General features: G+C 41.0%; 1 protein-coding gene across 1 annotated transcript in view; it reads left to right on the forward strand.

Annotated features, from left to right (window-relative positions):
* STAT6 (signal transducer and activator of transcription 6) overlaps window positions 1-23,434 on the forward strand; it is a 101,237-nt gene extending 77,803 nt beyond the window's left edge. Inside the window, exons 7-18 of the mRNA XM_018569427.1 lie at window positions 782-930; window positions 2,550-2,681; window positions 5,223-5,411; window positions 7,037-7,124; window positions 8,253-8,375; window positions 11,497-11,589; window positions 13,486-13,689; window positions 14,629-14,723; window positions 16,516-16,652; window positions 17,882-18,028; window positions 19,623-19,680; window positions 23,326-23,434. Of these exons, the coding sequence (XP_018424929.1) occupies window positions 782-930; window positions 2,550-2,681; window positions 5,223-5,411; window positions 7,037-7,124; window positions 8,253-8,375; window positions 11,497-11,589; window positions 13,486-13,689; window positions 14,629-14,723; window positions 16,516-16,652; window positions 17,882-18,028; window positions 19,623-19,680; window positions 23,326-23,434 (1,524 nt within the window). The remainder of the gene's footprint in view (window positions 1-781; window positions 931-2,549; window positions 2,682-5,222; window positions 5,412-7,036; window positions 7,125-8,252; window positions 8,376-11,496; window positions 11,590-13,485; window positions 13,690-14,628; window positions 14,724-16,515; window positions 16,653-17,881; window positions 18,029-19,622; window positions 19,681-23,325) is intronic.
* The last annotated feature ends 440 nt before the right edge of the window (window positions 23,435-23,874 follow it).

Here is a 23,874-nt window from a genome sequence, read left to right on the forward strand (position 1 = left end):
ATTGGATGATGACAGGCTTCCTCACCAGTCACTCCTGACTGGTGAGGAAGCCTGTCAATCATCCGATCGGCCAATCAGCGGGAGAAGAGGTCAGAATAGAGCAGATGTCACAGCCTAGTCATCTGCTCCATTCTGAACTCTTCTCCCGCTGATTGGCCGATTGGGTGATTGACAGGCTTCCTCACCAGTCATATATAACACAAAATAACACCAAAGAATATGCTGGTCCTTCTCTGTTAAATTGTTCTTTATTTTTATTAAATGTCCATTTTATCAATGAGTTACCCACGGTATGGGGGAAAGACATGAAATTAAATTCTCTATTTGTTTCTTAAAGGACATCTCCAGACAAACCACATATCTGCCTTTGCAGTGGGGCTACCCTTGTGCTGCAGGTGTTAAGTGCTTGTTTATGTCTAGGGGCTGAAATAAAACAGATTTACTTACCTGGTCCCTGCTCCCCCAGCAGTCAGTGCTCTCCCCTTCTCCCTCTTTACTCCAGGTGTAAAAAAAACTGCATTAGACATGAGGGAGTCAGCGGTCCTTAGACCACCGGAGCCCAGGGGGAGAAGAGGCTGCGGGGACTGGTCTAGCAGTTCAGAGGGAGGTGGTGGGAGAAGGGGTCAGGTAAGTAAATCTGCTTTACTCCAGTCCCCTATATGTAAACGAGCACTTAACCCTTGTAGTGCAGGGGTAGCCCCACTTCAAGGGTAAGTTTTTGTTTTTGGGCTTTAAAGAGAATTTTTGAAAGAGATAAATAAAAATCTGCTTTCTATTGCAGCAGTGGGTAATGCTAATTGAAGAATCATTAAAGCTCCTGGCCAACGTTCAGGATCAAGCCCTGAAAATAATCAGTATCTGGAGGAGGCGTCAGCAGATGGCTGGGAATGGGTCTCCATTTGATGAGAATCTGCTACCCCTGCAGGACAGGTGAGAAAAGTCTATGTCACTGAATAATAGAGTAGGACATTTAAATTAATCAAATCAATCTGTGAAGTGCTATAAAGCATTGCCCTATAAAACAGTTTGTTACTTTTAGGTAAAAATCTAAAAGTTTCTCTTCCAGTTCTTTATTTTTTCGCAAAAAGAGGGCTATTTAGCAATGTTTTCACTCAAGATTCACCTAACTTTCAAGATTCATGCATTTATTCTAATGGAAACTTATGTGAAAATGTGTGAATCTTGGGTGAATATTGAGGTACAAAAATGGATAAATAGACCCCCTTGGTCATATTTGCAGGTTGTCAAGTAATGAATTAGTAGTTTACAGCATGATAGTTTGGCAAATTGAGTTTTGGAAACAGAGGATTTGAGGCAATTGCTGTGATTTTAGAAAACAATTTCAGTGTAATAGCTCCACTTTTAGCGGGATAATCCTTTTTTGCTTTGATAAAATGGGTTAAAGAAAATCTGTTACCCTGTTAACCTGAAAGTTACGTTTAAGGGATAGGTTATATTAAATGGGTTACAATTTAAGACAGAACAAACCTTTTGGGAGCCAATCACAGGAGTGAGCTTGGAGCGGTGGCTACTTCACAAGACGCAGGGACAATGGGGAACAAAAGTAGCCACCCTCCAGAAGGAAGGACAGTGTCAGCACCAATTCAGAGATGATTTGAGGATCTACAGCCGAGTGATAGACAAAAAAAATACTTTTTTGTTACTAGCTAAGGTACTTGAATGCATTTTTAAGATTTAGCTCCTAAGTTTAGTGTCACTTTAATTATAAGTTAGATAGAGTGAAAGAACATGTTTGACAGGTCCACCAATCAACCATTAAGAAGAAAGTGAATAAGGTCTATGGTTAGGCAATGTAGGGAGTGGTGATGTGCGGGGGCTTGGTGTGAACCCAGTTCACCAGAGTTCACCCCAGCCCATGCAAAACTGTGACTGACATACTCCCTCCTAGCCCAATCAGTTGTGCCCTGCAGCTACATGCCACAAAGGGGTGGGGAACACCCCTGTTGCAACTGCTTGGGCCGGGATAGGGGTGTGTGTCATCAACGGTTTTGTGCATGCCTGGGCAAACTCTGGCGACCAGTTCATTTTGTACTGAAGTTCTTTGCAAGTACACATAATTTTTTACTTGGGTCTTGTAGGAAAGACAGGTGTCAACTTGTTTTGCCCTCATAAAACTTTGAGTATGTGTCTCTAGTTGTGTATTAATTCCTCCATAAGACTAATTGAATCTATTTTCTCAAACCATTCTATGATGGTGGGTGTGTTTTGATGATCTGTAATATTTGGGGATTATGTTTTTAGCAGCATTAGAGAGACAGGGCACCAGGGACCATTTATAGGCTTGATAAATTCCCTGTGCCTCATAAAAGATATTTCCAAGGGTTTAAGGGAATTAAGATACCAAAATGCATTCAATAAGTGTCTGTTATATTTGGACAATGCCAACAAAGATGGACACATGAAAAAGCGAATTTTCTCTATGTTTCACCTTATTCATCAAGAAAAGTGGTCTAAACATGAACATGATCCATACCTTTAGTAGATTAGGGTCAGTGGCTTTTATTTAAACCATTTCCTTATTTTCACAGGTTGGAGTTTATTTTTGCCATATATCAAGAGCTTATTTGCATGATCAGAGATCTCAGTGAGACAGGGCAGAGAGTATTACCCCCAGAGTATTTGGATCAAATATCTGCTGGCTTTACATCCCTTATTAAAAGGTAAGAATTCATTTTCAATGGCTTTTACCAGTACTGCATAGGTGCTAGAATTCTCTGAAGAAATCCTGGCATGAATTTGCTCCTCCTTTATTCACAATTGTTGTTTTCTATTCCCACTCACTTTGATGAAACTCCACCCATTCCCAGCAGAATTTGTAGCAATGCTTTTAGGCCTCATTAGGTGCAATTTGGAATTCCTGAGGCAGGAACTTGCGATTTCCTGTAGCACGAATTCTAAAGCTTCCATTTAAAAGTGGCAGCTGTCACCCTTTCAGGGTAATTTTTGGGTGAAACCTGCCGCATTTAAAAGTAGCAGAACACTGACACACTGTATATGTATCTATCATGAATGCAGCTGCTAGAATCATGCACCTGACCAACCGCTCAGTGTCTGCAACTGCACAGTGTCTGCAACCCCCCTCTGCCAATCCCTGCACTGGCTTCCAATAACCCAAAGGATTCAATTCAAAACATTAACAATGACTTATAAAGCCATCCACAACTCTGCCCCTGGCTATATCTCAAACCTTGTCTCAAAGTATTACCCTAACCGTCCCCTCCGCTCATCAAAATACCTCCTGCTTTCCAGCTCCCTCGTCAACTCCTCCCGTGCTTGCCTCCAGGACTTCACTAGAGTCTCTCCCATCCTCTTTACTCCATCTATCTCCCACTCTGATTGCCTTTAGGCAATCCCTTAAGACTCATCTCTTCAGGGAAGCCTACCCCGCCTCAAACTAACCACTCAACCATCACGTTCAGACAATTAATCCCCACACAGCTACCTCCTCATGTATCACTTCCCCCTTACTTTTAGATTGTAAGCCCTCACGGGCAGGGCCCTCCTTACCGTCTTGTCTTGAATTGTATTCTGATTGTAATGTCTTCCTTAAAGCGCTGTGCAAACTGTTGGCACTATATAAGTCCTGTATAATAATAATATTAATAATGTGTAACACAATTACGCATTACAGATGCGGTTAGGAATCAATCACTATCCCTAGACGCACGATCAATATGGATAGTGCGCATCAGCATTGCACAACAGCCTGTGATTTGGTGCAGCAGCTGGTTTCAATGGGCCCCAATACCTGTATTTCACCTATTTCTGGCATCCTTTTGACTTTGACTTTGGTGCGTACACACTCTGAAGTCAGCTGCACTCCAGGCAGATATAAAAAACGCAAATGCATGCAGCTCTGTGTTCATTAATACATCATAAAATTTGTTTTGAAATGCAAGCATGTTTGACTTGGTATTAGCCTCTTGCAGTCCCTGAATTGTAGAGTTAGGACTGGAAGAGCAAGAAGCAGTTCAAGGAGCCAATCAGTTCATGTGCTGAAAAGAAGCATGCTCATAGGATGAGAAAGCAGAGTGACAGAGAGATGAGATCATCACTATGCTGCTTTTCTTTCTTTCTGCCCGGTCAGAGGGTGTGGGCGGGCTCATGATTTCCTGGGTTTAAAGAAAGTGGTTTGAATGATACTCTGGGGGACAGCTCAAGACTAAAGGTGCATATTGCAGTAAAAGTTGATTTTGTATATTTTAATAGTTTATTATTTATTTTTCTGTTTATTTTATTGTTGACTGGAGTTCTGCTTATAATGAAGTTATAATGAAGTTACTTTTATTTGCCCTTCCACTGTAGATAATGTTGTCAAGTGACCTTTAGTAGTTTGTTGTTGTCATTCGCATTGCATAAACACCTTCATTATGTTCTGCTCCTATCAGATGGGAAGGCACCAGATGATGTGTAAATACTGTAAATGTCTAATAGGTATCGTATGCATGTTATTGAACTACATCACTGTGCAAAGATTGGTAATCAATTAAAGCCTACAGCAAATTTACTTTTATGAATATAACTGCACAAACATCTGTAAACGAATAAACTAAAAGACTTCCTTTAGTTTTATTTATCTTTCAGCAACTGTGTGCCATTGGTCTTTGCACTGTGGTATTAGGCAAAGCCAAGAGTCTATAATAAAACACATGCCGAGTCTATTATAAAACATGTAAAAGCGTGGGATATTCCATGCAGAAGATATCTGGTGTCAGATTGTATGTGCAGGAACCACCAAACACTCAAGTTATAGGTAACCACACCTAGAATCAGTAATCATGTGTATCTTTTATCAACATACTGTACATATTTTACATATTATGTACCCATCAAGTTATGATTTCAATACCAATACACTAGAGGGCAACCAATACACATTTGCTAAAATGTGGAAAGGCCTACTCAGTCTGGAGACCACAAGAAAGCATTATATTGACAAGCTCCCTTGATTTACAACAAAACCAAAATATGAACCTGTATAAAAGATTAAAATACAATTATTTATTTGTGTATCATCCTTAATTAAACTATGATATAGATTTACTTTAACTGCTGCAATATGGCATCCCCTTCCAAAAACAAAATCAAAAAGGAATAAGAGAACTCTATGCATATTTTGGCTGCATTAAAACAACATATAAATAGCAACAGTCTACATTTCATCTGTATATGCTGATGACTTTGTTCAATAATTTCTGTAGCTCATTTCTGGTTGACAAGCAGCCGCCTCAAGTTCTGAAGACACAGACCAAGTTTCAAGCCAGTGTTAACTTCATGCTGGGTGCCAAAATCCTTGCTGGTGTCAGCAAAATGCCTGTCATTCGAGCCAATATCATCACTGAGAAAAAGGCACAAGATTTCTTTGTGGCACCTTCCACTGAGCCATTAAAGTGAGTAAACATTGGAAACACAACAACTACCCTGATATGCTTGGGTGGAATTAAATAAACAAATAAAAAAAATAACCAGAAACATGCTATTTTAATAATGTATTTCAGATGTCTTGTTGTGAATATAGAATTCCTCAATAGTAACTGTATATTAGACCTCAGGAAGTTTTTACGGTACAAACATAGAAGAGTATCCTTCATCAGCTCTCCTCCAATCTTAACAAATTCTCTGTTTGCTCAATCTGTGAGACTCCTGGCCATGTAAAGATCAGAGGACAGCTGAAGAAAAATGCACAGAGGTGTGGAGGACTGAGGGATCCAGTGCATTTTGATTGGTGAGGCTACAAAAAACGCAGTTGGACCCACCTTTTGTGTTGGTTCAATCCTATTTAGTGAGTGGGATGTCTGAAGGGTTGTGGTGAGTGATATTGTTATACTGAAAATGGCTTTTTACCAATGTAAGACTTAGAGTAGAGAAGCTGCCAACATTTTCCAAATCCCTGATCAGATTCAACCAGTCAACCAGAGGTTATGCAGAATTGTAATTCACCATCATAGTGTTTAACAGCTGACCAAAAAACATACTTGAAAAAATAGCTCTAAACTGTAAAATTCCAGGGCAGAGTTCAAAGGAGAAAATCCAAACCTAGAATATACTGAGAAGGTTACTGTAAGATGATGATGGCATCAAGCTGGAATATGTATATGCACAGGCAAGAAGATTACAAGAAGATCACAATACTTATTCAGCTTTACTGCTTTCTTTATCTCCCTCTTTACTACACATATTGTATTCTGCTAGAAAAATATGTAGTCCTCTTAGCTACCGGTATTTCTCCACCGGGATTTTCCAGTGTTCCTGGAAATGAACCAATCTTGTCAATTATTGACCTGTAACTCAGCACATTTCCTGTCACCTGAAATACTAAGATTTTTAAATGAGTATTTTCTCCAAAATGAGCTTATTTGGTTAGCCGTTTCCCCCCTAAAAATGTAAAGAGATAATTTAACAGCTTGCAAAAGCTTTGTGAAAAAATGCAGTGAAATAAAACCCTTGTATGCGCTGAGCATGAGCAAAGACTGATGAAGCATAGAGGCTACAGAGAAGAATGTTAAGCTCAGGGATAGATTTACCATTAGGCACAATGGACTAGGTGCAGAATGGGTGGATAGTGGCTTAGAGATAACCAAAGTATGTGACAGGTACGTACACCAGTGCTTTGGACTTTAAGGGCTCATTTACACTAATGCGGTGCATTAAGGCAGCCCATTAATTTTGCATAGGCTGTCCACGAACCTCAGAACACAAAACAAAACACCCTGGCACTATTTTTGGCAGCACAGCCCACCACAAGCACACACACCACATAACAGAGTCGGGAAAGGAGCTCTGATGCAACATTCCTTAGCAATACAAGATCCAGATGAGTAATTAAATCAACCAGCATTTGCTCTTTAACTCTGTGATTATCTATTGGCCACTATCCATTTTTTCATAACTCAACAACATGTGGGACATTACCATAAAACACAGAGCAGCCTGTCTAGAAGATAAAATAAGGGGTGGGAAAGACACCGAGCTCCCCATTAGACCATGGAATTCATTCTCTGTTTTTTTATTTCAGTGAGGGTGCTGGAGAAGTAGAAAATGGAAGATCTGTTTTTGAGTTCACCCAAGCCACACGGACATGTGGAGCTGTTTTTAAAAATATGGTACGGATGAAACATTTCAGTTTGCCCGATGCATGCAATTCTTTGTGCTTTGAAAATACATGCTAAATAAACTGTAGCTAAAAGTGTGCCTGTTGGTTGAATGGGATGAAATACAGAATTTTAAAATAAGTTCTAGTGGTATGAGTTCAGCATTCTGGGGAATATCATTTATTGAACGATGTACATGGTGTAGCTTTGTACTATGTGGTGTGGTATTAGATTGCTGGAAACAGTTGAGACTTGCATGTTAGTGCAGTGGATGTGATTGGAGACATGCGCATTAGTGAATGCCTGGTGAGATGCATGTAATACAGACAGTTGTACAACTTGGCGGTTTGTTTAATGTCTTTATTGGTTATAATTGAATAGTATAACCAATGCGCCTCAGGGTAGTAGGACTCTGCCTTTTTCAAGGGTTTGGGGAATGCATCATCACTTGACTTAAGTTTATGTGTAGGAGATTTTGCAGTATGCCTCATTCGGCTCCAGTTGCAAGCACTTTTGCCACTGGAGCAGACGAGGCATATTTTCCCCCAAAACGCATTGGCTGTATCCTACTATTATAACCAATAAAGACATTTAGCAACCCGCTGACTTGTATGGCTGTCTTTACTAGGGGCTCCTCACCACATGTTCACAGATACTTAATGTCTAACGAACTAGCACCCCTATTAGTTCTGTCAGGAGTCGAGCAGCCTGGGACCATAGCACAGTACCAAAATGTCACCACCACTGAGCCCACAATTGGATTTTCAACTAAACAACTCAACAGTGATCAGAACCCTTCCAGTAATACCAAACGTTTCCCATTGGAGAGATGGGGTCAAGAGAGAAGTGCCTGTGTGCAGTGGCGTTCAGTGGGGAAGTGCACAGGAACAGTGGCATTCAGTGAAGAACTGTGCAGGCAGTTCTTCATTGTTCAGTCAGCAGTCTGTGAAGTTCATTGGTGCAGTGGTGGTTAGTGGAGTAGTGAAAATGTATGATTTTTTTATTTACCTGCTGGTCCTGTGCCACGGGGTCTCCAAGACGTGGTGTAACACTGGTGCAAAAGCCATGCAAGTAGTGTCAGGTGCCTAATTTACGACCGGTTCATTTTTTCTGAATAACTCCTGATTTTCTTGCTGACAGTTGCTGAAGAAAATAAAGAGATGTGAGCGGAAGGGATCTGAATCCGTCACAGAAGAAAAATGTGCTATATTCTTCACAGCTGAAATTAACTTCAGTGGCTCCACTCACGTCATTCAGGTAAAAGTGTGTTCATCAGGACACTATGTGCCTGCCACTCACCTTGTCTTTAAAGATGAACTTTAAGTAGTCAAACAATTTGTTTGTTTTCCCCTGGAGGAGTGATGATGTTTTTTATAACAACATTAAAAAAACCCACTACAAATGGTAAAGATCATGGTCAGTGTTCAAAATAACTAATGACAACCAATTCTAGTTTGCAGATCTGTATTAAGATAAATTCTGGTTAGGTATTATGGGTTATCATGCTTTGTATCAGCTAGGTTTTAAACAACACAGAACATGTGGTGATGCACTCGTTAACTTGTGCATTGTACCATAGTACGTTGGTGTGCGTTACAGTAAAGATTTTGTGGTACGTCCGATTTTTGGGACCTTTTGGTGCATTGGCAGCCCTTGTGTGTTTGAGTTTTTTATAACAGCACACTATTAGGTAAGTAGGCTTCAGCATCTTGTACTTTTGCACAAATCGCAGCATCTCTCCCTGTTGGGCAGGGTCAGTGAAATGCAACCAAATGAGGGCTGCAGCACCAACATGAACCTGAAGCTTGGCTGAGTTCAAGTTTGAACTAAGCCTTATCAGTCACTGTAATTGTAAGCCCATCAAAAAGGCTTTAGAGCAGCGGTTCTCAACCTGTGGGTCGCGACCCTGTCGGGGGTCGAATGACGATTTGCCAGGGGTCGCCCCAGGAGCCTCCCACTATTAGAAAGCTGCTCCCGCCCGCCCGCGAAAGAAACACTTTCTCCTGGAAAGGTTTACTCTGCTCGATCAATCGAGCAGAGTAAACCTTTCCCTGCGATCGTTTTTTTTCTTCTGACATCGGGGACCGCCAGCCTCCGTAAGTCAGAAAACAAAAAAAACACAATAGCAATGCATAGCTAGATTCCAATTGGCTATTTCACTTTGCAATAGCCAATAGCAAACTAGCTATTGCACCCGCCCTCTGCTGCTGCCAATCAGCAGAGGGGGACCTGAAGTTCTCCATCAGCTCCCCTTCTAGTGATTGACAGCAGCAGAGGGTGGGTGCAATAGCTAGTTTGCTATTGGATATTGCAAAGTGAAATAGCCAATAGGAATCTAGCTATGCATTCCTATGCTGGGTTTTTTTTCTTCTTTATTCTGACGGCGTACGGCAGAAGGACTGAGATCCAACTCGATGACAAATCGGTACTGACGCGCCAGAAAAGTCACCCATGTTGATGGCACAAGGAGGAAAGGACCAGGTCGGACAGGCTCATCGGGTTGCAATCCATGCGGTATAACGCTGACCACTTCTAGTTCATCGTCATTTAAGCCCTAAGAAATGAAAACAATGGCAGAGCCTTATATTAGGTTGAAATATTTTCAACAAATCATGCTAAAAGTGTTAAAACTGTTAATGTAATTTCAAAAGTATCTTTCAGGTTTTTTTCAAATTTACATCTTTTATTAAAATAATCCCTGGTGATCCCACCATGAAGGTCCTTGTTGCGGCACTTCCAGTTATGGAGTGACAACTCTCTGTTCCAGTCTCCCAATTGCCCTTCTGCCCTGTCACACTATACAATGGGCTTCTGCCTGTGCAATGCTAATTGGGCCAGCATGGTCCACTGCTATCACCATTAGAAATCTTGCCCTAACCAACGACATGGGCCAGCATGGTCCACTGCTATCACCATTAGAAATCTTGCCCTAACCAACCAACAACAAATCATGCTAAAAGTGTTAAAACTGTTAATGTAATTTCAAAAGTATCTTTCAGGTTTTTTTCAAATTTACATCTTTTATTAAAATAATCCCTGGTGATCCCACCATGAAGGTCCTTGTTGCGGCACTTCCAGTTATGGAGTGACAACTCTCTGTTCCAGTCTCCCAATTGCCCTTCTGCCCTGTCACACTATACAATGGGCTTCTGCCTGTGCAATGCTAATTGGGCCAGCATGGTCCACTGCTATCACCATTAGAAATCTTGCCCTAACCAACGACATGTAGCCACTGCTGGACCACAGGCAGGTTTGTAATACACATTGTTCAAAGGTGAGATAGAGAGATACAGAGTTTATAAGTAATATGGTTTTTAAACATTGTTTAGAGCAGTGGTTCTCAACCTGTGGGTCGCTGTTCGATTTCTGCTGTGCTAGGTGAGAATCCTCCTCAGCCCTCTCTTAGCGCAGCAGTGTCAGTTCTCCCGCCACGCCGCCAGATGTCGCTGCAGCAGCCGCGTCATCCCTAAATTTTACCGTTGGTGGTCACCACAACTTGGCAAATGTTACAAAGGGCTCCCAGCCCTAGAAAGGTTGAGAACCACTGCTTTAGAGGATTCAGCATGCATCAGGAAAATTGTCCAAACATTCCCTTTAGTTTCTTGTGCATCTCCATCATTAAAAAAATATGGTACCATTCAATGCTGACCTCCTTCTGAAAGTGCTAGTTGATCTGTGTCTGGATTTAGTGCTTCCATGTCATACACCCAGTACAAGACTGCAGGAAAAAAAGAAAGTCATAAATCCTTATATATTTACTTATTCCAAGTCAGTGAGAGCATTAAAGCCAAAACATCAGTCCCATTGGTCTTTCATATATTTTGTAGAGTTCCAACTTGGAATAAAATGTGAATTATTTTGAATGTTATGCAACATCTCATCCAGAGACTTGTGTAGAATTATTTGTACTGTGTGTATCATGCATAGTGGAGGGATAGAGGGGAAGGAAGATTTTAATCCTGCATGTGCCACTTTAGCCTTTCAAATGAATCAAAAGAGAATCACATGAGAATCATCAGTAGGTCCTGGTGCTACAGAGGACATGCAGATGTCTCGCCACTGTCATTCTTGGAGAGACATCTTCCATTAATAGCCAACCTTAGTCAATAACAGAAAGCAAAAATCATTAGTAAAGTGCATAGTGTAGTAACCCATATCTACCAATCAATTATCTGAAATATGATTGGTTGGATTCAGTGTGCACATTACCATGGATTATTGCCATCTTCTAACTGTACAAACTGAACCATGTCAGTAAATACATAGCAAAATATGTAAGTGTGAACAATGTACCTGGATAAAGAGGAATGTATTCAGTGCATTGCACTTGTAGGTATTTGTTTGAACTGCTCTGATATTATTTTCCTCTCCTATCTGTCTCCAGGCTTTATCGTTACCAGTTGTGGTAATAGTGCACGGCAATCAAGACAACAATGCCAAGGCCACCATTCTATGGGATAATGCTTTCTCTGAGATTGTAAGTGTCACTGTGGCTGCACATTTTCTAAAAGATCCTTCCTGATTTTCTGTACCATTATATACCTTTGATCCAAGCCAGCCCTGTTATTCCTGGCAAAGATGCAACCCTATTGGCCCCTCAGTGATCTTTTGCTGTGCGTTAATATGTGTTGCATTATAAAAGGGATAAAAAAATGCACATGATCCTTTTTTTAGCAACAGTGCACCACGACGCACAATATGTGCATTGTGTTGTGGTGTGTTGTGCATTGCCCTTTACTTTACAGTGTGTTGGAGTGTTATTAATAATGAATTGCACATAGAGCAGGTGCATTGCCATGTGTTGTGACACTAGGGTTGCCACCTTTTCTACAAGCGATACCCGAACACATTAGTGACGCGCAGTCATTTGTTTGGGAGAATTAGTTATGGCTTATTAATCTCCCTGGCGGTATGATTCTTTTGATTTTTGTAATTTTTTCGGCTCGATTTTTTGTCGGATTTTTTTTCGTTATTTTATTTTTTTGTTTTTTCCGGGGTTTTTTTCCGAATCTCCCGCCGGTTCCGCCCCCGTGCGACGCTCGCAAGGGACGGAACCCGGAAGACAGATGCCGGCGCCGGCCGGAGGACACCGTACGGCTCGAAGGACAAGGTAAGTAAATACTATGGGATATTCCCGAGTGTAGCTCAGGGTATGGAGAAGTAACCCCGAGCTACACTCGGGAATACCGCCAAGGAGGTTAATATGTAAATAGCACCACCCATTCATATGTAAATTTCACAGTTGAGACTATTTCCAGTGGGGAGCCAGTAACCTCTATCTTAATTTTGGTTGCCCCTGTCTGCCTGACATCTTGGAAATGATTTACTAACCTAAACACACGCACGCACTAGGTGCGTGTGATTTTTACACAGCAAAACGTATTTATCAACCAAAAAGTCTCTAAAAGCATATTTCCACTAATGCCATATATGGAAAAATCATGCACATGATGCATTTATAATGCTGCTTCACAGTTTAGACAAAAATGGTTAGCTCATGCATTTACATTCCTGCATTCATCAACGCAAGCAACACAATGTAGAGCTAATTTACACAACATCACCTTGCAATTCATGCAGGGCTTTGCACAACACACCTGCTGGGTGTGTACACACTACAAAGGTGTCTAGATTCCACCAATAGATCATGCTGGGAGGGAACACACTACAGAGGTGTATACTTGTTCGTGGCGTGTTTATAAGGTTAGTAAATCAACCCCCTTGTGTCCAGGTTTCTGCTGCCATGAAACCCGGACACAGCATTCAAAACCCGGACTGTCCGGGTGAATACTGGACAGGTGGCAACCCTATGTGGCACTGGCAACGCGTTTTTTAGCAAGGGTTGCCACAATAAAAAAGTGTGACACATCTGACATTACATATATCCTTGGCTGCCCATAGAAAGGCCGATCTTGCAATTGTTTACAATACACAACATATCTGCCCATGCTTACAGAGATCACTGAGAGCTGCTATCCAAGGAGGACATTTAATTATTTTTTTTAAAACTTTATTGGTAGTTTACAATGTGTACACTCATTTCTGACCCTGCACAGCAAAAAGACTGTCAGAATTCCCTATTTCTATGCTTGTTCCAGGTCAAAGACTCAGAAAACAATTAAGCCAAAGTATCTGCATGACCTCTAAGATACTAGCATACTCCAAGGAGAGGTCATCAGTGGCAGACCTCATAATTTTGGAAATGACAAAGTCACTTTAATGCAATGCACATTAACGTATGAAATACCATGTAGTGGAAAAGTGTGAATGGGCCCTTAAACAATATCCTGCTGGCCTGATACCTACATCCTAAATTTTTTATATCATTTACATTGTGTTTGGGCAGTTATAACTGATGTCAATGTTAAACTAGGGAAGACGCCCCTTCTATGTAGATGAGAAAGTGCCATGGAAGAAGATGTGTCAGACTCTGAATATGAAATTCATGGCTGAGGTGGGGACAAAGCAGGAACTGACCCCTGTACATTACCGCTTCCTTGCTCAGAAGATCTTTGGTGACAATGGTAGTTACGAAGATATAAAAGATCGTATGGTGTCCTGGACTCAGTTTAACAAGGTAATGACTGTAAAATGCCGGTCTATTTTTTCTGGAAAGGATTATTTTCTTATTCTGAATTGGGTATCTGTGAGTGTAGGATGGGCTGCCAAGTGGCACAATATAGATAACATGCACTTTGTGTGGTATTGTCGACAGTAGGTATTAGAGATTCCACATACAAAGAATTATCCCTCATCTGATTTATTTTGTACAAGCATACTTGTGGGATAGTCCAACACTGTAAACTAGCCATTGGATGAAACTGCAAGTCTACAGAGCTGCCCGCATGCATGTTCACTTCCATAGCGCTTTGGGGCCCTCAAGCCTACGGCAATCTATAACTTAAATTCTGCTTTGGCCTAGGTAAAGAAATCATATCTAGTGGCCAATAGGGCTGCGATATGAGTGACCACATCAGGACTAATGTGCTATTGAAAAAATAAAAGTTGTCTACTTTCTATTTACAGTTACTTTTTTTCCCTCTAAACACCAACATACAAGAGAAAGGAAATCTGATTTCATGTTTGTTGAGCTGTAGTGAGTCTTATATCAGTATTCAACGTTATTAATCCAGGTCCAAAGGGGTAACATTTTAAGGCTTGGTGCTGCCCCGTTATCATGCTGTCCTAGGTACTAGCCTACAAGTGATATTATGTTAAATACAAAGGGCTCTAAAACAGGTTATTGGAAATGTGACATGAGAAGCTTCTTACATTTCTTGGCCTTGATTTATTCCTATGTTTTTGTGTGTGTACTTCTATATACATTGCTCTATACCAGGTTGTAGGTCACCTTGATTTATTGGCCAATGAAGCTCTAATCTCTTTTAGTAGTGTAGCAATTTATAATCTTACCCTAGGCCGAAATGTCATTATATCCCACCCATATAAAATAGATCAAATGTGTTCTAATACGTTAAGGAATATTATTCAATTTCTGCATTTATCTAATTTTCAGGAACCTCTTCGGGAAAGAAACTTTACATTTTGGCAGTGGTTTGATGGAGTTGTGGACCTCACGAAAAAGCATTTAAAAGATTACTGGTCAGATGGGTGAGTGTAAGGGCAGAAGTATATGGACTATTTTTTTGTAGAACTACTATATCAGTCACTAAAGAAATTGAACAAATGACTTCCTTTGGTATAAGCTACACAAGCAGCATGTAGTAGTGTGTAGTAGTAATCAGTCGCACACAGCTAGAACACTATGCAGTCATGTGAGACTTGGGCCTCATTCACACTGGCCACTTGCATTTTTATGCAGAGATCTATCTGCAAAATCTGTCAGGTTAAATGCAATTCTCGAGTAAGATGCATGAGGTGTAGAGAAGAAGGAATAGTCTTTGTCGGTTGGATGCATTGTTTATGCTTCTAGATGCTTAACATGACACCCCTTCACGCACATTTACACATGTTTACACGCATCTGTCCTTTGTCCATTGAAACATTCCATTAAAGTAGCTAATGAGATTTCAGCAAATACACGTGCCTTGCGTTTACATGTGTTTTGGTGCGTTTAGAAGCTAAAATTATTTCCTGGATGCACCTGACTTCTATTTTTTATGCAGATACAGAAAAATACCTCTTCATCTGTTAGAAATCAAGTGAGCTCCTAACTTCCTGTTTGGTCTGACAACACAGTGCCTTTCCTGTATTTATTTTAAATCCCAACGTGCATTATCATCTGTACCTACTGGACTGAAGAACTCCTCCTATCCCCCCTCTCTATCACACTCCACTTGCATCCTTGCATTCTTAGAAAAGCAATGCCGCTACCTTGACTTCCAGGAGCCCAAACACTCACTGTGTGTGGGGAATAGGCTTTTGGAAGGTGTGGTTCTAGGAAGTGAACCCAGCAACTGCCCCTGTTACCAGCCTGGTGATGATGATGTTACCGGGTGTAATTAAATATGTTTGTTGCTACAGGGACATGGTAAAAATAATGCTAGGAGATGCTCTAGAGGGGGAAATGAGGGTTTGGGGGTAAAACTGGGTAATGCATCCTCTTTTCACTGGTCAGCCACCACACATTTATGTAAGGATGGTGTGACCTGGGTCTTGGAAGAGTGAATAAACTAGCTTGCAACAGAAAATTTTAGAATAAACACAGAAAGGTAAATGAGTGAAGTTTGGACTAACAATAAATTGAGGCCTGACTTCTGTTTCAGCTAAACAAACACAATTATTTCTAGAATTGCAGATTTCACTAAAGTAAAACCAGATTAAAAATATAATGGCATTTGACTTATTAGAAACAGTTGCCACTGACTACATATGTTCTTAATTTCCACTTTAGTGGTGGAGAAAACAATCCCTGAAAACAGGGCACTGGTAATATTCATGTTAACTGGCGAAACGTTTTGGAAAATGAAATGTTAATCTTTGCTTCCTGTATTGATTAGTAAATCTCCCACCTGCACTACATATGCTCCACCTCACATAATCAATTTTCATTTATAGAGATTTCCCCTTACTTCCTGTCCTGCTGACAATATTTTACCACACAGCAGGGGAAGTCTTCAAAATTACACAGAACAGATAGAAATACAAATATATTTTGAAGTGGGGGGAGGGTAGAACCCCTGTCAGATTTTTAACTACTGTCTGTGTCTCTGTTACAGATTTCCCTTTTTCTCTGTTTAGTTAAATCATTGACAGCAGGACAGGAAGTAAGGGTAAATCTCGCTAATGGGGCCTGGATAGCAGTAAAAACCTGATTCAAATAAGGAGAAACTTGGTTTTCTCTTGACATACACTTAGTACAGGTGCTGTCCAGGAGCCTTAGTTCCATGTCATCTAATGTACAACTCACCTAATTATGTTTTATGACCTCTCTTTCCTCTAGATTAATAATGGGATTTGTCAGCAAGCAATACGTGCACACTATTCTGGGCAGGGCACACAATGGTACCTTCCTGCTGCGATTTAGTGACTCAGAGATTGGGGGCATCACAATTGCACACATTGTTCGTGGAGATGACGGTAAATATTACTAGAATCATTTATATTCAATATGGATAGATAGATAGATAGATAGATAGATAGATAGATAGATAGATAGATAGATAGATAGATAGATAGATAGTACACCAGGACTGGTGAGCTGCATGTGTCAACTCTGTTACATGCATTGGAGAGAGAGAGGCTGCAGGGGCCGGTTTAGTAGCCTACCAGCTCCAAGGATAAGTAGAGTATATCTTTGTTATTTTCATCCCTATTATTGTGTTACTTTCTTCCTTAACCCTTGCAGTGTGGAGGTAGCCCCACTGCAAGGGTTCCAATTATTTCTCCCTGGAGTTCTTCTTTAAGTTTAAACGATCTAAATACTTTCCGGGTGCATCAAAACAAATGCCATTCCTTGAGTAGAAAAGCCTGCTCCCTTTCCCAACAGGCCATAGCCTTTCTCTGAGTGGAAGCAGTGGTCTCTATGCAGAGGCAAGAGCTCTTAAATCAGCAGAGAGCATGAGTATTGCTGATTGGAGATCTCTTTCTCATCAGGCAGTGTGTTGGAACGTAGCAGAGAAACCACTGCTACCACACACCGAGTAAAGGTCCTTTTTCTGCAGCGTACTAGAAAGGAACAGACTTTTCTACTCATGCTGTGGCTGCTTCTACAAGAAACAAACTGTAAGACTCTTGTTTTGATGCACCTAGAATGTACTTAGTGTTGGAAGATCAATTCAGCTTTAAAATGTCAAATATTATTTTTTAATGGCGGCACCTCTGCATAAAACATAACAAACTTTTCACATTTTTTAAAATAGTCATATTGTATTTGTAGTGTTTATGTGCTTAGATTGAAAAATACAGCCCAGCAGTCCTCCTGTAATAATAGAGAAAGGCTGCTGAACTTTGCAATAAATAACTTGCTTCTGGCAGGTTGTGACCTGAACATTTGGTACCAGTTTTCTACCTAGTAAAAAAGATTTGTGAATCAGGTATTCATCTTGCGAGCAACAAAAAACCAAAAAAAATCCCTGATGTTTAATGAGAAAACGATTTTCTCCTAGGTGAATCATGCAATATTATCCATAGATATTAATATCATTTGAAAGGCCAGTTTAATATGCTATGGCAGCTTGATGAATCAGACCCTCTGTAGTACGACCTGCTATGAGTCAGCAGTGATAAAGAATGTGAACAAACATGGGATGATTTTTCACAACTTCCACCCACAATGCACTAAAACAAGTTTTTATATTTAATTTCAGGTTCAGGACAGATCCAAAACATCCAACCGTTCACAGCAAAGGACCTTCAGATCCTGTCTTTGGGGGACCGTGTCAGGGATTTGAAACAGCTAAAATATCTTCATGAGAAAGGGGAAAAAGATGCGGTCTTTGATAAATACTACAAAAGTATGTAACCATTAACTAGTGGCTAGAGATGCAAGAGAACAAGTAGTTCACTTTTCTTCCCTTTGCTCATCCTTTTCCCTTGCCTCTCATACTTTACTTTTCTTTCCTTCAGTCATTTCTACAACAACTGCTATAGGTATAAGCATAGAGCCAAAGTGATTGATTAGCTTCCAGTCTGTCATCTTATAAAAAGCTGCTATACTTTTACATTTATGTATAAAAAGTCACAATATTGCAATTTACAGTTATGTTGCTAGTTATATGTTAGTGATAATACCCATATATATGTATAGTAATGATTGATGGTGCTGTTCTACTAAAGCATGCTGGGGGACAGGCTGCATACAAGTGATCTCGGCGACATCTTCAGGGTCACTTATACAAAACAATTGGTGGCTTCCACACTGTACATTTAGCTCTGCTTGCCCAAATCAGGGCTAAATGTAGAAAAATACTACCCGCCGAGCGGCCGGAACTGCATGTCCCGGGCTTCGGGCAATAGGAATTCCCCACACCTGCTGCCTCTCTGCCCCCTACTGCCCCAAGGCTGGGCCTTTGTTGCCTTGTGGAAAATCCGGCCCTGACCGAACCCAGGCAGATTTAGGCACAAATGTAATTCTAGAGGTCTGGCAGAGACTGGCGATATACTAGAGGAAATAATGGTCTGATGCCTTGGATAGGCTAAAGTTGAAGCTGGAGACTGGAGACAAGCTGCAAGACAGAGACTGGGGCAACTTACATGAGGGTAGTAAAGATCACTGCTATTACCCCTTTACAAATCAATTCTCCCACTCCCATTACAGACTGTTGGGGTCCAAAGACCACACAACAAATTCCAAAGGGCAGCATGTGGCCTTCTGGCTGGACACCAGAGTCTTAAAGAGAAACTAATTTCAAACAAAAAGGAGTATTTAGTTTGACCATTGTACCTGACTGGATTCATCTGCTCCAAATATCTGTCTGATTCAGTGCAGTACCATAAATTATGTTTTCTGTGCTGTCATTTATTTATCTTGCAATCAGTGGAGATCACTAACTTCTATAAGAAGGCTGTCCCTGCATAAGTTTAGCTTCCATATAGAAAGAACATGCCACACACCAGGACTGAGAACAAGGCATCAGCGATCGCTCTAGATATGTACATAAAGATAAAGTATGCATGGTGAGCTTGCTTCTAGCAGTTTGTAATTACATTGGTGCAGAGCAGAACAGAAATTATAATTTACTGGCAGTGAATGTGTGTAGGGCAGATGCTTTTTTGTTCTGATTCCGTATCTGCAGTTACAATGATGACTGCAGACAAGCTGGATGTAAATTGAGTATTGTTTACAGTGCCCTGGTCCTGTGATGATTTAAAAGCACAGCAAAGAAAAGAGGTAATAGGTTATATTTGCAAAGTTGCTTGGTATCAAAATGTATTTTAAAAGGAAAAATGTGTCTTTAAAAATATTTGCCCTTTTAACCCTTTGTCTTTGAAACAGCAGCTTCACAACACATCTTCCTTGATACTGTTACTGCATTTGCACAGTGTAAACCATTGCAATATGTAAGTCTCACACCAGCCTTTTCTTTTTTTTTGTTTCCCCTCCCTCAGAGGTCTCTAGCAGTGGCAACGGGTACAAGAGAGCTGTTATTATATTAACGGTACCCGGGTAAGTTTTTCTCATCTACTATTATTACATGTTAATTATGTAGAACCAAATATACAGTAACATTAACATTTTGTTCGCAATACAGAGCATATCAGGGAGCAAAAATTCCAATCTTTTTCACTCTCCAGGAATATATTGCAAATAAAGCTAACAGCAAAAAAAGTAGCTGAGCACGCTGACCTGTTCCTTGACCTCTCATATCCTTATTGCATATCTTTCTGTTATATCTAATGGATAAAGAGTCTGTGTTCCAAAACGTACAGCAAAACGCAGAGTTCATATTCCTGAATAAGCAGCTTAATAAATAATCTCTGCTAAGATATATTCAGCACACCACAAAGCCAGTATTTCAAAACACAGCATAATACATAGCCAGATTCCCCGGCACTAAGAGTGCATAAATATTACCTGTTTGGATTTCCCAGTACTGGTTGTTACTCAGAAACTGGCAGTGTGTAGTACACATTGCATTTTATGACTACTGTTTCAGCAGGAGAAGAAAGACTTGGCAGGAGCTGACACTCAGCCTCCCCAACATTTATCAAAATACCAGGATGGTGAACTGGCTTTTACAAAGCGGCTGATATATTATGCAATCTGTCAGTAGTAATAACTAGGTATGAGGTTCTGGGTTCAGGCCACAGAAGCATTCAGTCTGTACTTTGCCTGTTCGGTGTTCGGCAAATTGGGGAACTAAATGGGGATTTCTCCAGAGGGGCCCTCTGAGCCAGACCTGCAGCGGTAGTGGGAAGTTATGTTTAGCAGCGGTATTAGTACCACTGACAAATGTGACAGCTTCCTGCTCAGGGCTCCTGGTTGCTCAAAAGCCTCCTGCATACTAGCAACCAGTGATGCATCCCTGCCCAGCCCCATTTGTCTGTCCTAATGGCTCTATTTATCCTGACCCACTAACGACTGTGTCATAGGTCCCACTCAAGTGAGCACCCAATTCAGAGATAGACCTATCATAGATAAACTTATAATATATCTCAATAAATCATGTTTTTTTTTTTTTTTACATCAGCGCATTATTCCTTAATTTATGAGTGATATTTTAGATCTACAACTATCCATTAAAGCCACGTAAAAGTGATATTAAAGTCAAAAGCTTTTTAAGCTATTTCAAGTTTTGATTGTCACAATGTCTGGCAATCCATGCCAGATTTTCATGCTGGTCCCGGGTGCTTGGCTGTCAGCCTATAGTATTCCACAGGGCTGCAGACAATCTGCACACCACATTCTCTATTTAGCACCCTCTCACTTGTTGCTTTTCGTTCGAGCAACAAGTCTTCTTTCTTGGGTCGGACCCCTTGTATTTCCGTGATCTCCTGTGCTAGTATACCTTTTTGGATCCCTGCTTTGTGCTGATTTTCCTGAGCTTGTGATCTCCCTGTTGGCTATGCCCCATTTGCTTGTGATCACCCTGTTGGATATTCCCCATTTTGCTTGTGATCTCCCTGTTGGCTATTCTCCATTTTGCTTGTGATCTCCCTGTTGGCTATTCCCCATTTTGCTTGTGATCTCCCTGTTGGCTATTCCCCCTTTGCTCGTGATCTCCCTGTTGGCTATTCCCCCTTTGCTCGTGATCTCCCTGTTGGCTATTCCCGCTTTGCTCGTGATCTCCCTGTTGGCTATTCCCCCTTTTCTTGTGATCTCCCTGTTGGCTATTGCCCTTTTGCTTGGTTCTTGTGTTCCCATTTGTTGTAGTTCCTGTGTGCTAGTCTCCTACCTTGTTTGTGAGTTTTCCCCCACCATCTCTGTGCTCTCTTCTGTGTGCCTCTACTTACCTCGCTCTTCTGTGTATATTGGATACCTCTGTTTTGTGGTTTGCCTCCTGCTCTGGCTTCCTGTGCTGATTGTGCTTGGCACTATAGTGCACCTCCCTCCTTTCTTCTGTGCTTTCCCCTCTGCTGTTCCTGTGGGTACACCTGTTGTATGTTCCCTTCGGTTATCTGCTCCCTGTATCACGCATGTTTCCTGTGTCTTCCTTTTAGTGCCTCTTTTCTGTACCTTGTACCCTGTGTCTTGTCCAATGTGCTGTAGTCCACGAGTACCTGCTGGCAATGTGCCTGCACGGGTGTGTCAGAGAGCCACAACCTGGGAGCTGCCCTCTGTGCAGTTCATAAGCACCAGAGTTAAACCCAGACCAGCTCAGACACAGCCCAATTCCCTTCTGTGAAATACAATTTTGTGTGAGAAAGCTGGTGATGAGTGGTGTGGCTACTACTCAGCTATGCCAGCACAGAGCATTGAAGCAGGAGAGTAGGAGGTAACATTTTGAGAGAAATAGGTATTTTGAGGCATTTCCTAGCAGCAATCAGTCACAGATCATAACATGCAGTGTTATAGGACTATAAAGAGTTACTAATATATGGAACCACAATTAGACTTTGGTTTCATCTTTACTAAAAGCTGCCTAACCTAGCTCTTAAGTAATATTCCGCAAGCCCAAGAGTCATTGATAAAAGCCAAAGTAAAGCCGGGTACACACACAGCAAATTTCAGCCGATTCAGCTGAAAATTCGCTGCACCGGTGACCCAATTCCATCAGCAGATGTTGATCATTAGAGCGACTTGCTGAAGGAGCATGTTGGAAAGTCGACCTCTTTCAGAATACAAAGAGATTTGTCCACCCATGTTCAGTGTGGATGGAGGTATTTGAAGTGCTAATTGGCATTTTAAAGCGACCCTGTCTGGGTAAAATATTACAAATAAAGGTACCCTGCAAAAGAAGAGCTCTTATGCTCACCTCTCTGGTGGCCCATGTCTCCTAACTTCCCTCCGCTCCAGTGCTGCATCCACTGTCAGTCTGTTCTGCATTCACCACGTCTGGGAGTGTCAGATGCCTGTGTCCTGGGCCGCATGCTGTCGTTCCATAGTCAGACCCTTGTGTCACTATAGGATTCCGCAATGACGTAGGGTATGTGGGATGGAACCAGAGTGGAGGTGTTGTATGCCGGAGAGACTGATAAAGGCTACAGCGCTAGAACAGAGGATAGGTAAGAAACTAAGAGCGCTGGAGAGTTGAGTATAAGAACCTTTCTCTTGCAGGACACCTTTATTTGAATTTTTCTTAACCTGACGAGCTGTTTTCTTCAGCCTTATGGTTAGTGGCCCTTAGTAATACACAGACAAACTTGTAAACGACAAGAGAAGTCTCCCTTGCACTTGGATGTCTGCATTAGCAGTGTTGGATGAAGACCCTGTGAATAGTTTCTGGTATTATATATGTATCACAGTGTAGTCCAGCCATCCTAGAGAATTGATATTGTAAGGCAGGGCAGGGAAAATGAATCTTGTGAAGAGTACATATTATTTATTGTGTTCTGTTATGTGTGCACAAGCTTTAGAAATATCTACTGTGTCCAAAGAAACCTACAAATTTAGCCTGTTGCCACCTTGTACTGTTATCATATAAAAGCAAGCGCACACTTAACATTTGCCAGAACACCAAAGGAATACTTCAGGAGCCTGTACATACGAGGTGATGAGAGATGCTCAAAGCATTATTTACAAAATATATCATTTTACTGTCCTGGCTTAGTATATCATATTGCCAGAAAAGTGGATGTATACTTTAAATTGTGTGACTATCGTGCAGCTAATCTTCAAAATGTGTTGTTTTTTTTCTTTCTTTTTCATCAGGGATGAAAATGAGTCAAAGCATAATCCTTCACATATGAGTGACATTGTTTCAATGGATGAATGTGATGCTATACATGCATCAACAAGTAGGAGTTTGCAATATGCGTGAGTATAATAAAATAAATACCATTATACAAAAGACAAACCAGTAACTTGAACTCTCATGCTAACGCTCCCCTTAACTTAAACTTAACAGTAATTCCCTCTAAGATAAAGGTAATATTTGCCCTCTTTGTAACCCTGACACTAATTCTTACTGTAACCCTAACACTAACCCGCCCTGTAACACTAACCGTTTCTGTAACATGAACCCTTACATTAATACTCTCTGTAGCCCTATCCCTCACGTTAAGCCTTCCTGTAACCCTAAGATTAATCCTCTCTATAACCCTAGCACTGACCTTCATTGTAACCACATCCTTTACCACCTCCCTATAACCCTAACACTAGCCTTCAAATTGAACCCCTCTGTAATCCTAGCATTAACCCTCATTGTAACCCCAACCCTTACACTAACGTCCCTATAACCCTAACACTAGCCTTCACAAT

This window comes from Nanorana parkeri, unplaced genomic scaffold (genome assembly GCF_000935625.1).
Source record: "Nanorana parkeri isolate BGI_ZX_2015 unplaced genomic scaffold, ASM93562v1 scaffold35, whole genome shotgun sequence".
Lineage (NCBI taxonomy): Eukaryota > Metazoa > Chordata > Amphibia > Anura > Dicroglossidae > Nanorana > Nanorana parkeri.